Genomic DNA, 13,519 nt, shown 5'->3' with positions numbered 1-13,519 from the left:
AAGTTGCGTCGGGTGCTGTTTTTTTTTTGTTGTTGTTGTTGTTGTTGTTGTTGTTTTTAGGTTCACCTGATGGTGGCGGTGGTGGGTCGCCTTTTCCAGAAATGGTTCCCGGCCCAACCAAATCTGTCCTACACCTTTATCTGGGACAAGACAGACGCCTATGGTCAGCGTGTCTATGGACTATCCGAGGCAGTTGGTGCGTTTGCTTCTACTTTCAATGCTTAAACAAAAATAACATGTACCTTTTATTATGTGCACAGGTTTGACCACTCTAAGACCTTTTGAAAGGTTGTTTAAAAGTTGAGGAGCATCAGCAACAAATGTTTAATTTCAACCTTGACTTGGACCAGCCAAAGGTCCCTGCTCTGAGAATCTGAGGCTACTCTACTCTACAAAGGGGTCTGACCATGTAACACCTTTTATGGCATGTGTAAAATTGTAAAATCATTCCCAAAGGTGACGGGAGCCAAGCTAAATTGCTGTAATGTGTGATCTGCAGCACGTCCATGTGAAAAGTCTCACAGCGGAGTTTTGTAGACGAGTATACCAGCTTCTCTTTTACAACACAGAGTGGGAATGCAATAAAAAAAACTGTGGTTTCCCTCATGATTTTACAATTAACTGGCGTGGTGCTGCTTTTTTTATATGATGGAATGGAGGCAGAGGCCTGGAGGCTAATTGGTGTGACTCGACGGTCATTGGCTTGAATCCCTGGACTTTTAGGGATATGACTAAACACCATAAATGAGTAACACTCTCCCCTTCATAAAAAAACTAGTGATGAAGATTCAAATGATCAGTGATCAACAGGACTGTGGAAGTTGGACTGCACAGCTACAAGTTTCCTATACTCAGGTTAACTTGCTTTCAACCACCTGCTTATTTGCAGTCATTGGGAGTACTTGCTGTGGTGACCCATCCCACAAGCTCCACTTCAGAGACAGTATGAAAGTCTGGTGGTCAAGTAAAATACTTTTTTTTTTTTTTTTTTTTAAGATTTTTCTGGGGGGGCTTTTATTGCCTTTATTTTATAGTATAGTTTACGATTGACAGGAAAGGGAAGAGAGGGGGGACAACATGTAGCAAAGGACCACGGGTCTGAATTAAACCTGAGCCGTTGCTTAGGACTTGCTTAGTACATGGGGCTCCAATCTACCAGTTGATGGTCACCCCCAACTAAAATACTTTTGATAGTCAAAGTAAAATGTGGGATAGTAAGGCCAGAAAATATGTTCATGAAATCCTATGTGTCATTTTGTTTCTGATATATATTTTAACATACAGTACAAAACTAGCACACTACAGTCTAATTTCTGGGCACCACCAGCAATTATTGAGTTGCTGCGAAGTAAGGCAAGCACAATATTTGCATAATTTGATTGTTCTTTGAAGAATTCATTCAGGTGACAGAACATTTTCCAAAAAACACAACGCTCTATGTAGACTGATAGCATAAATGCAGACCAAAAGGTCCATTTTCAAATTTACTTTGGATATTGGCTAAATGTTAACTTACACTAACAGAATGCAGATTTCTTTTTTAAATTCCAATTAAATTTCAAACAATTTACAAATTTAAATTCAGTTGTGGTTAATTAAATGACCATGTTTTACACCATCCAGGTACATGCCGATGGCCCCTTAAAATATCTGTGCACATTCCTGGCTGTGTGTGTTGACAGAAATTATGGTTGTGTGTCTGCAAAATGCAATGAAGCACATAACAATTATGGCGATACAGTATATCAGGAAGTGAAGTAATGTTGGCAGCCCTCTCTGAACAAACAACATCCATGACAGAAAGCTTTGAAGAAGGAGCTATATATACTATACATATATATATATATATATATGTTTTAGCCCTCTGGGAGCACTAAAAGTTTGCAGGCAACTGTTACATCACTGCTGCCTGCATTGTAGCCACCTGTGTATGCATACATGTAAAAAAGCAAGTGTATCACAAGGTCTACATTTCTGTGAGGGTAAAGTAGGAGGTTGGTGTCCTCCCTAACTGAAGGTATTTTTATTAAGACAGCTTTTGGCAGTGAAACTTGCACTTCTAGATCCATTTCATTATTTACTAATATATATCTACTCTAATTGAAAGGAGTGCACTTTGGGAATCATGGGAAATGGTAATAATAACAGCTGACGTATGACACAGATGGAGAGAAAATGCATAAAACATTTAAATTGCACCAATTCAAAACAAAACAAAAAACTCTTGTGGTGTCTCACTATCAAAGTTTGACAGCATGCTGTGCACAGTAGCTGTGGTGAGGAGGGATTTTCCTGTAGCGCCGACTACTCCTTAATGTTCATAAAGCTGCACACAGCTACAGCTACGTTCAAATAGGTTCTGCAGGAAAGGCTTTGACAGGGAAATGGCTTGGACATAATGGGTATGCTAACCCCTTTGACACCTTTACGAGGGACAAGTCCAGCAGACGTACTCCTCTGTGAGTTATTACTTATGGTAGCCCGGCTTAATGGGTGGGACATAAACATGATTTACTGCTATGTTTTGTAACACTCTTGAAATTGGTGCTCATAAGTTATAATAAGGTAGCGTAACCACAAGAATATTTGGAGTGCATGTCTGGCAACTGTTAAAAGCAGAGCTGTGATACAAATGTAGAAGCTGAATTCAGCAGGGGGGCAACTGCACAGCTTAGTCTGTTGGTGCTCACCTGCACCTTTCCATTGACTTTGTAAGCATTTGCGTCACATCAAACATTTGCTGTGAACTAATTTTAGACCAGAACACATCAGCTCATCCTCTATTCCCCTCCATCAGCTCATTACTTGCTAATAGGATGTTTTTTCATATTTCATACTGCCTCATAATTACCCAGTTAACATTTGGTAAACAAAACACCTATCATGATGCTCTAACACAGCCAAAAGATTATCCATTTAATCCCTCGTATTTGCCTCTTTTTCTTCCCTCTCTCCAAACATCTATCCCTCCCCTACGGTGGCCCTGAGGGTCAAAACACAGAGGCATTTCAGAAATCATGACAACATTTCAGGAAACATAACATTTCACATAACACGGCATTTCAGAAAACATAACATCTCACAAACAAAACATTTCATGAAACACAACATTTCAGATAAAACAACATTGTTTTTTCTAAATACGCCCTTGTGTTTTGACCCTCCAGGCCACCATACTCCCCTTGATTTTTACCAGTTTTTACCTGCCTTCCTCTTTTCTCCTCTCCATCTCCTCTCCCTGTTTCTTCTAAATTTAACACACACACACACACACACACACACAGCTGTTGTTGCTGCCAGTTCACACAATGGAAATGGCAGAAAATGCACTTGGCATAGCAGAGCACTGTGCGTGCGTGTGTGTGTGTGCACGATTGATTTGGCAAGTATCCCACCCCTTGACGTTAAAGCGTTATACCTCACGGAGACAGGCAGACAGGCCTGACAAGTACTTTTTCAGTACAAAGAAGAAAGTTGAAGTGTGTGTGTGTGTGTGTGTGTGTGTGTGTGTGTGTGTGTTTGTGTTGGACGAGAGAATGAAGGCCCTTCGAGAAGCACCAGCAGGAGTCAGTGGATGTTACAAAAGCAGACAAATGGAGGTTAACTCTGTGGTTCACCATGTTTTCAAACCTGTTGTCTGTTTGCTTTGGTCTGAATCACAGCAGCAACTTTCCCAATTGGTCTGGTCTGAAGACGAGCAGAGTCCTAGAGAGGAGTTGAATAACTGGCCTTGCCCTGTGTGTGTCTAATAGTGTCCGTGGGGTTTGAATACGAGTCCTGCCTGGACCTCATCCTGTGGGAGAAGAGAACGGCCATTTTGCAAGGCTACGAGCTGGATGCTTCCAACATGGGAGGATGGACGCTGGATAAACATCACATCCTGGACGTGCAAAACGGTAGGTGCCATAACATGACTGAACCATGACCTGCGCTCTCATACTGCTGCTATATCTTCACATACACACACATAATGTCCACACCGCAAACATAGTACTGCATAAAACATTTCTTAATTCACCTGAGACTAATATTTTGATTTGAAGTTTATACGTGACAGCCGAGGTTTAGAGTTTCATTTTCTACTTAAATGTGAACAAGCTCAAAATATAATTCATATTCCCCCTCTTTCCCTCTCTCCACATCATTAACTGGTTAATTATATGTCGGAATATAGGACAAAGCTAATAGCAGTTTAAAAGTATGTTAATCTCAGCACGTGTCAAAGCGATTGTTGTCATGCAGGCTTTGGTCGACGGAGCGGAGGAAAGAGAATTTAAGAGGGTGTGTATGTGTGTGTGTGAGTTCCTCGTTGGCGTCTTGGATTTGTTCCAGCTGCCCAGTGGTATTTTTGCCAGCCTTTCATCTCTCCCTCCCTTTCTCTCTCTTACACTCACACTTGGACACACACACGCACATTGGCTTTCTCATCTTATACACACTCTCCTTCCCTGTCATCTCTCCTCCCTTTGCTTGCTTGTTTTTGCATATTGTCATCTTATCTTCCTCTATTATTTTAATTATTTTCTGTATTTTCCTTATTATGATTATATTTAAATAATAAAATGAAACCTCAGGGTTTAGATGTGTTGACTGAATATTGAACATTCCAGTTTGAAGGTACATCAGATTACCTTTTTTTAATGGGAAAACAGGATTCTGTCCAACTTATAACTTTACTTTGCCACAAAAACTACAAATTCAATCTGCTCGTGGATTAGTTTGACTAATTTTCTTAATTTAAAAAAAGAAAGAAAAAACTCATCACCACTGTCTCTGTTTGTGCTGTGATTTTAAGATTTGCTGGCAGAAGGTTTTTATTGTTAACAAGAACCAGCTCAAAAACACTAAATAAATATCCCAAATCTCAAAGTGATATCCACAAAATGAAAAAAATGTATGTATAAAATGAACTTAACTGCTTAAAAAAGCAGATTAAAACCAGTAAGTTGCCAAACTGTTCATAGGCAAGAGAAAAGAGATGAACAGATGAAGACAACCACACATCCACAGAGAAGCTCAACAACCAGATACCTTTCAGTGCCTTCACAAAGCTGACCTGAGGTCAGGTCTTACAACCATTTTCATGTCAGTGAACTGAACCTGACAGAAGGTCCACAGTAGAAGGTGAGAGATGACCTTCTTTGACTCCAAAACCGAGTAGCATGTGGACGGCTCACTGATTTTTTAATGCTGCTCCACACCTTTAGATAGCTGTGGTTTTGTTCTGTCATTTATTTATTTTGACCGTTTGACTGCTGATGGACTCCTGCTGCTTTGTTGAATTGAATATTCGTTTATCTCCACTTTGTCACAACTGTTTTCATTGTTAAAACGTGAAGTCATATTAAAAACTTCACATAGGCATACACTTGTAAAAAGAGTTTTGCGTATTTTTGTTTATGAGCAAATAATGTATGAAAATTTGGTGCCAAAATAAAATATACATACACCTACAGTCACCTAATGCTGATGGCAGTGCACTTTCTTTAAAAAAAAAAAATCGCTAATTTCCAGAATTAAATTAAACCATAAGGATACCTTGAAAACAGTTGAGAAATAAACTGGAATTGAAAACTGAATCTAAATTCTGATTAATTTACAGATAAAATAAAGATGGGTGTTTTTTTTTTTTTAGAAAAGTTGTGCCCAAACTTTTTTTTTTTCACATGCCTCTTTGGAAGCAAAAAGAAAGTGGTAGAGGAATGAACGGCCCATCTCCCTCCCTGGCTCATGCATTGATTGAACAACCAATTTTTATTGCGCAATCTCATGAATGGAGTCAAGTAGAATTTTATTAACAAAGTCAAAATAGTGTCTGCATGCTTCCTTTTATTTTTTGTTGTCCATCCATCCATTTTCATCCGCTTATCCGGGACCGGGTTGCGGGGGCAGCAGGCCAAGCAAAGCATCCCAGACAATCCCTAACAACTCTCCTCCTGAGGGACCCCAAGGCGTTCCCAGGCCAGATGAGATATGTTTTTGTTGTGCAAATGAAAAATCAAGAAGTGAACATGACCTGTTTTTTTTTTCTTCCCACTCAGTGTTTTCCCTGTGATCATGTGTGCCCCTCCTGCAATTGTTCTAATCCCTGGGTCTTCAACGGGGGGTCCGCGACCCCTAGGAGGTCCTCAGAGTTGCTGCAGTGGGGTTTCCAACTTATTGTTGCTTTTCTAAAAGTTTTATTGTTGAACACAAATTCAAATATGTCTGAAATACAAATTAACATATTCAACATATTTTTCCTTTTCTAACAACCTGTTTTTGTGAAAGCGGCGTTTCCTGTCTCACCTACCTGAAAATCAGATACAGGTCAAGACAGCAGCCTGAGGCTGATATGGCCGTCTGCCCGACAACCTCCATCTGTCCAGCTTAATATGCAACTCAATTTTATACAATATATGTAGCAGGAGTCCTTGCTCTGTCTCTCTTTCAGCTAAGGGGTCCTTGGCCTGAAAAACATTGAAGACTGCTCTAATTCATGCCAATTTAGTAACCACAATTGGATTGGGATACCGAGATCGTTATTCAGTACCTTATTATTAACTACCTCTGAGCTCGTGAGAGGCAGAACTGTACACTTTGACAGACACTGGTCACCAGGTCATCTGCATGCATTTTAACATGAATGTGAATCCTTTCCTTGTTTAAACACATATTTGTAATGTGTTAAAGCGGCTGGTCTGTAAAGGATGCATCACTGTAACTCCGGTGCTGTTTACGGAATCGCCTACAGCTACATCGATCGCCTGTATCTGAAGAGACTGGCGAGAGATTCATTTCCATTCAGATAGCCCACCTTTCAAGAAGTGGTTCATATAAGAATAGATACGTATTTAGAAAATGCATTTTGCAGCTCTAAAGGCACTTTGACTTTATAAACCCCCCCTCCCTCTTCCTCCTCCTCCCTTCCTTGCTGTCCTCTATCTGTCACCCCATCCATCACATTGCTATTCATCCCTCTCTCCCTGCAGTCCTCTTGGGCTTTCAACACCTTGTCACCCGATTCAGAGTGTGTGTCTGAGTGTGTGTGAGTGCATGGGTGTGTGTGTGCATTTGAAATGCAGGTGTGATTTGTGATTTTCTGTCTATATGCGTACTGGCCTCTGTGGGTGTGATTTTGTGTCTTGAAGGGACAGTACTGTGACGCAAAATGTGTGTTTGTCCTCTTGAGACTAAAACACACCATATGGACATAGAATCATCTCATCTTTGTTTGTGTTTGAGAGAGAGAGGGAGAGACCATCAAACACTCCTGCTGTGTTTTTTTTTGTAGTTTGTCTTGTAGCTTCGCTAATGATGTGGATGAGACAATGTGTTACATTTGGATATCTCATGCCTGCACAGTGCGTGCTGACGTCTGGCATTGATTTCATTGTGTCTTGTTCTGTGTTTTCATCTTTTGACAGGGAAGACCAGTCACTTTCTTATTTACTGTATGTCTCATATTCAAATTTAAGTTTTATCTTCATATTTATCTTTGGATAAAAATGGCAGTGAGGCAGCTTTGTTCTCTTTTTACTGATTTACATTCGTTTACTGAATTATTAATTCGTTCATTCACAATTGATGGTTCACATAACATAAAGTAACCAAAGAGTCTTAAAGTCTCTTCCTTTCTCTGGATTATTTAGGACATTTTCATATAAGGCACAACTGATTCACAGTAAGCCCAAGTACAATTACCCCCTCACCCCTAACACTCAGCTTTCACATCAGCAATGTTGTTTCATACCCGAGTGCACTTACGTCATCATGTATGACATTTGTTTATGTTGTTGCTACAGCATTGAAAAGAGCTCTGATTGCAAGATCCCAAGGCCATACATTGGAGTTTACCTTCACATTATGCCTTCTATTGTTTATATATTTAGGAGACAATGTCAAGAACAACTCTCTCCTTCCTGCTTCCGACTTTATCACCCATGGCCATGCAGTTTAGAGGATGAGATTAGAGTGTGCAGATTTCCAAAGTAGACAGGCAGCACTAAGAAATGCCTTTGCAATTCTACTCTCTGACTGCTACATGTTAAAAAGCAGTCCACTACCGTGTTTTGCTACATTTGGTATTGACCTGATGCAAACTGCACCTGAGTACACATTGAAAGATCCTTTTCAAGTGGACCCAGGCATGGATCAATGATCCGTGCTCAGGTACGGCACACGGAGTTCACATTAATCAAATGATCAGGACTTTGAGGTTGAGTGGCCCAGGTCCCTGATTTGAAAGCCTCCTGAAAGACTGGTAGATATTAGTGCTGTACTCAACTCAGAATAATGTCATTGGATTTGGCTGTTATTAATAAATATTTTACTATTTATTCCTTTTTTCCGCATACAGTTTGAGAGATTGAATAGAGTTTGTCGAGACATTCAGGGTGACGACAACGTTTATATAATAATCTAGCCAAATGAGCCCTCTGAGCTGAAGTGTGTCAACTATGCTAAAGACAGATCGTAACATGTTGGTGAAGATTCTCAGTCATCCAAGTCGTGGTAATTCTAAGTGCTATATCGTAGGCAACTGGACTTGCTTGAGTTTCTTGAGGATGTTTCACCCCTCATCCAGGAGGCTTATTCAGTTCTAACTTCTAACTCTTCAGTTATAACTGAAGAATCCCCTTGGGTGAGAGGTGAAACGTCTTTAAGAAACTTAAGCAAGTCCATTTGCCTATGATAGGGCACTTAGGATTGATTGTAACTGATCAACAACATTTTTTTGCAGACACTAGATATCACTTCTAAGCAGAAGGCAGAATATAACGTTATCTCCAAGTCGGACTAGGCAAAGCCTTCCCTCTTGCGGGCAAATTCCTCCGCTTCACTCAGGCTCGCTCTGGCTCTGGGTCTGCAGCTGCCTGTATCAGAGAGCAGTGTATAAGCGGGGAGTGCTCACTCTGCAGCTAAATTTGGGGACCAAAATGTCTTAAGAAGTGCACACTGACTGACCAAAAATAAATAAATAAAGGACTGCTTGCTTGCTTGCTTGAAGAATCTCAGTCAACTGAGGGGACTCCAACTGATGTTTCAGATTTTTGACTTTCAGGGGGCCCTAGAGGATATTAAGTATGGTGCAAAAGCATCACACATGTAAACACTAATTCTTGTAACATTTCCCTCTGTAAAATTGAAGTCTGTGTGGTTTGAACTATACAACAATTCTGCATGTTACTAACCCAAAATTTCTGCAACTGTCATGTTAAATAAAATCTAAAAACATTTTCAGCTAGTAGACACCAGTTAACTTCCTACAGAGGATGTTATGTAGCCCCATAGAGGAGGAGAGATGAGTCAGAACATTGTTCTGTTTCTTTTGATGCAGAAAACAGGATACAGCAGCACATCTTAAAGCCAGTTACCGTGGTAATGAGGAAGCACACTTTGTTCGTTTGATTGTATCTTCGTTCTCATTTTTATAGCTGTATCAAATCAGAAGGAGTGCTAACTTTTACTGAACAACATCAACTAATGAATTGTCTTACACAATAGTTTTTCATCGTGTTTTATCTTTTAGTAAAGCATCATGGATTAATTTTGTTTGGAGCCTAATTTGAACAGAAAGAATTAAATGTTAAATGCTAATGAAGGCTCAGTAAATATTTTGAGGAGCAGTGCCATTTTACAAAGTAACATAAAACAACAAGATAAATATCATAACATCACAAAACTCTGACAGTTTGGTTCATTATTAAAATTTTCCTTCTATTATTAAGCACCGAATTTGACTTCTCTTTTGCAACAGTGACTTTTAAAATCTCAGCCATCTCAAATTTTAGTTTCTGTGTCACCATTAAAAGGATCAGTGCTAAAGAGAGGGTGTGGATTTGGCACAACTTTTCAGAAATCCATTTCATGTAAACCGTAAAGCAGTAAGTGGATATTTTTCCACCTTTATTGTGGAAAGGATCGGCACCAGCAAACATAAAGACAAAGACAGAAACGAAGTGAGATAAACAGGATTTTATAAAAGATTAGAGAAACAATACATGCACAGAGGAAAGAGAATAAGAGCGGAAAAGACACACACACCGGATTTGTGTAGAGGATCGTCCACACCTTTACACACACAGAGACAGACAAACAGACACACACACCTGGTGTTGTGTGATCTGTGAGCACTGAGTAGTGAGCACTGCTGAACAACTCCGATAAGACTGGATGAAAGAGAGGGAGAGTGTGTGTGTGGAGGGCTTTCAGGGGCAGAGGGTCTGCTTCCATGTGCATGCATTGTGAGGATGTTGTGCAGCGTGTGTGTGTGTGTGTGTGTGTGTGTGTGTGTGTGTGTGTTTGATTTCCATTCAAATGTACTTGTGAGTTTTTGAAGCCCATGTTTGTCTTGTGTATTCATACATCAGTGTGTGTGCACAGAGAGAGAGACTGGGTAAGTGTAAGTGTGTAAGCTGCCCTGTAAAGCACTACACTCTATTATTCAGACACTAAGCAGCTCAGCCACAGTCAGGGTGCTTTAGCGCTTTGCTCCAGAGAACATGAGAAAGTGTTGCTGTTTTCCAGGACAGCAAATAGAAATTACTGAACTTTATACAACTTAACGTGTGTTGTTTTTTTCTGACCATTGACATAGCACAAATCCCAGTTTTAAGTTTTTGTAGTTGAGTTTCATGACAACAAACCTACAAACAAAATAGCCTTAAGAAATTTAAAAAGATTACCAATGATTAAACGAAATAAGTAAATAAATAGTATCTGAAAATCTACCAAAATACAACCTATCACTTCAATAAATGCAAGTAACCTCCAAGTAATTTACACGTAACTGACTCAATTGTACACCTGCTCCCTCTAATAACACTTCTACGCATTTCTCTCACCCTGCTCAAATAATTGACAGGTATGCAGAGACTGTGCCATTTAATATTAAAGGTCAACCTTCGCTTCATCAGAGCCAGTCTTCTTCTCCTGCCTGAACTAGTTCAGACTGTCACAGTGTGAGAAGATGATAAGTGTTCGAGAGTGAAGTCTAGCGCAGTCAACAACAGGTTTACTTTTAGATGTCTGTGTTTTAGTTGTTTTAATATATGACTGTACCAGATAGTATGCAAGAGGGGATCTACTAATGTCTTATATTCAGTGGTTCTTCTACATTTTTTGCTGATGACTCATTCATGCAAAGCAACACCCACCCCTTGACACAAATTGCATGTCATGGACGGCCCAGACCCACCAAACTGACTTCAGAGAACTAGCGGCATCGAAGATCGTCTGCTGTGTCGCCTGACTTTGCCGTATCCCGGCCAAAAGGTTGTGCGTAAACACACCGCAAAGACTACAGCCGACTGTCAACCAGCAGGTTCGTTCTGCATCTGTATGAGAGTAATAACTCCCCGCATCAGCAGACGACAGAAGTCTGTATTTGTCATTAAAAAGGGAAACCGGAAGACCGTCTTGATGCTAGTTAGCCAGTTAGCACATTGACAGCACAATTCAATGTTGAAACAACAAAGCTTATTTACTGTCAGCTATTTGATAGTGAAACAAGTATGTTTTGGTCTCACTCCCTCTTGACTTTAGCTCTTTGTTTCCCAACTTCAATTTCTCTTTTCATGGGCTGAACTGCCAATCAGAGGGATTTCATGCACAACGGGCTGTGCCATTGGCAAAGCCAATTCAACTTACTGAATTTTCTAAAAGAAATGGCCAACAAGAGGAGACAAGGAGTGACAAGAGGCAACTGTGGGGGACACACCAGGTCGACTTGACGCTCACTGACAGCCCACCATTGACCGACGGCCGACCGTCATCTTGGTGTGAGGGCCTGTTCTGACACGTTCAGTCAGAAATTGATTTTCTCTCATTTGACCATTTCATTAGAGAAAAGTCTAAAATAAAAATGTATGTAAGAATTATCATCATAAGTTGCATTCAGAGATTTCAGTCGCAAGTGTTCACATGACGACAATAAACCCAAGATGCAACAATATATTTTGTCTTACTATTTAAATGTAAAACATTAATATATAAGAAGTGGAAGTTAATTAGTTATCAGTAATGCCATTAATTAAGAAAGATATGGGGACAGGTACACTACCTTGGGATACCTCTCACATAACAGGCTTTATTTACAGAAACTGTTCCAAATACATGATAAATGAAACAGTGGTGAATTAAAAATATTCAGAAGACTTTTATCGCCAATTCATTTCACATGTACCCCTGTCTTCAGTAAAGATGAGGAAAAAGCCATTCACTGGTACAGAATGAAAGAAGACAGATTTTTAAACCTGAAAGATCCACATTTGTCCTTGGCCATGAGTAACTATTTCTATAAAAACTGCGAGTGTTTTCCACTGAGTGGCTGTTGGTCATTTATTATACTGGTTTCCAGTGCTGACAACCTACAGTCATTATTCAACTTGCTTCATACATTATACATGCTGTGTGCATGCATGTCACTTATTATTTGACTGCCATTAACCCTTGTTTATTCTGTGTGTGCATGTGTGGCTGTCAGCGTGTATTAAGATCCATCAATTAGATCCATCATCACAGAGTAAAGTGCTGTTGTTGTTATCATAATTATGTATGTGTGTTTGTGTGTGTGTGTGTGTGTGTGTGTGTGTGTGTGTGTGTGTGTTAGAGCCCTGATACACCAACTCAACAGTTAGCTGTTTCGGGCTTGGGCACGGTTAGGCCGTGTTTGGCTGACCACACCTGAAGGTTTTGCAGCACAGTTGGCTTCAGTCTGCCCTTATCAGCAGCCTCTCAGCCAACTCGCCTTGTTAAATCAGCAGCAGAAGCAGTCAGCGTCAGAGAGCAGTCAGTCTAACGAATCAGTCATTTCACCATTTTGGGGCATTCTTTATTTATTTTCCTCCTTCGCATCTTTTCTTCTTCCACAAGCAGAAACATGCTGAAAACACATTTTCTCAATTTTGTTTTCAAGCATGTGATAGCTAAAATAATTCACAGGGGTGTTACAATGGACAGCAGGTTTGTTTTGTCTTCCAGCAATGTGTTTTGAATAATGAATATGGTGTGCAAGTGAAGGCATGAGCCAAATGGGTTTGACCTTGGTGGGACTAGGTCTTTGAGGTCAGATCAGTGTGCCAGGGCCCTTAGTGGGTGTGGTAAGGGTGTAAGAATTTAGATTTTGAGATTGACTCTTTTTGAGATCAAGGTCAAATGTACTCATTTACACACACACACACACACACACACACACACACACACACACACACTCATCTAGAAAGCCGTGTGAGAAAGCCTCACTGCTGTCTCTTTTAACACAGCAGGAAAATTCGATGCTCCTTTCTCTCTCTACAGAGCCCCCCTCTCACTCTCTGTCTCTCTCACCACCCTGCATCGCCACACATGCACACATACTTTTTTTTTCCAGTCAGGCAAATAGTTGGTTGCCTGTGTAGACCACAGCACAGCATGGGTGGAACCCTGCTGGCTTGGCCTCTGTTGATCAATCAACACCTACTAATGGAGGGAGAGATGAAAGAGGGAGAGAAGGAGAGGAGGATAGAGTGAGGAAGGAGAGGGATATAGAGATAACCTG

At 40.3% G+C, this 13,519-nt stretch overlaps 1 protein-coding gene across 10 annotated transcripts in view; it reads left to right on the top strand.

The window, feature by feature from the left end:
• tenm3 (teneurin transmembrane protein 3) overlaps positions 1–13,519 on the top strand; it is a 567,981-nt gene that overhangs the window by 489,060 nt on the left and 65,402 nt on the right. For all 10 annotated transcript variants that reach the window (XM_078166323.1, XM_078166324.1, XM_078166322.1 and 7 more), the window contains 2 exons: positions 61–196; positions 3,753–3,896. In XM_078166323.1, the coding sequence (XP_078022449.1) occupies positions 61–196; positions 3,753–3,896 (280 nt within the window). The remainder of the gene's footprint in view (positions 1–60; positions 197–3,752; positions 3,897–13,519) is intronic.

The sequence above is a fragment of the Epinephelus lanceolatus genome, chromosome 3, assembly GCF_041903045.1.
Source record: "Epinephelus lanceolatus isolate andai-2023 chromosome 3, ASM4190304v1, whole genome shotgun sequence".
Taxonomy (NCBI): domain Eukaryota; kingdom Metazoa; phylum Chordata; class Actinopteri; order Perciformes; family Serranidae; genus Epinephelus; species Epinephelus lanceolatus.
Note: the sequence above shows the minus strand (reverse complement) of the source record. Positions and strands in the feature narration are given on the sequence as shown.